The 588-nt window shown below is 53.4% G+C and overlaps 1 protein-coding gene across 1 annotated transcript; it reads left to right on the top strand.

Annotated features, from left to right (window-relative positions):
- Positions 1–8: 8 nt before the first annotated feature.
- CSUI_006630 (uncharacterized protein) lies at positions 9–530 on the top strand (the record flags this gene model as incomplete). The annotated part of the gene is made up of 1 exon (XM_068066784.1): positions 9–530. A coding segment is annotated over one exon (477 nt), but the record flags the coding sequence as incomplete, so codon positions are not given.
- Positions 531–588: the final 58 nt, after the last annotated feature.

Below are 588 nucleotides of genomic sequence, written 5' to 3'. Positions count from 1 at the left end.
TTGAGATGGGAGAAGTGGAAAATCTGCAATTGACAAGTGCCGCGCACGGCCGCTCTCGCCTTCACCTGATAAAGCAGGCAAGCTTCAGCGCTCTTCCCCGCTTTCTTTCTCTGAAATACATGAGGCGTTCGAGGGTCAACCCGGGGAAAAGGTGCCGTCTCCGGATGAAGAGCTTAGGCGCAGTGGGCGGTGGCCTGCCTCGGAGTGGACACACTATTATAAGTTGGCCTCGCATCGCGTGCCGTGTGATGGTACATCTCGTGACTTCAGCCCAGATACCCCCCGTAAGTCTATTGAATGCGTCACAGATTTCAGTCTATTCCTCCAAGATTCGCAACATTTTCTACGGCTTCAGCGCCAGCTGGGGCCTGCCACGCTGTCCACGTTCTCTTTCTGCTTCTTCCTGATGAAACTAGGACTAGTTGCTTCGAAGGCTACACAACACGAGTTAGGCACGCGTTGCATTCAAAAAAGACGGAGAGTCTGATCTTGCCACATTTGTCTGCATCGAGTGTAGAGGTGTCGCGGGGGGGACATGTGTTGTCTCGGTTGTGCTGACAACTGTTACTGTAACGCCCGCGCTTTGAC

Source organism: Cystoisospora suis (genome assembly GCF_002600585.1).
Source record: "Cystoisospora suis strain Wien I chromosome Unknown contig_3374, whole genome shotgun sequence".
NCBI classification, from domain to species: domain Eukaryota; phylum Apicomplexa; class Conoidasida; order Eucoccidiorida; family Sarcocystidae; genus Cystoisospora; species Cystoisospora suis.
Note: the sequence above shows the minus strand (reverse complement) of the source record. Positions and strands in the feature narration are given on the sequence as shown.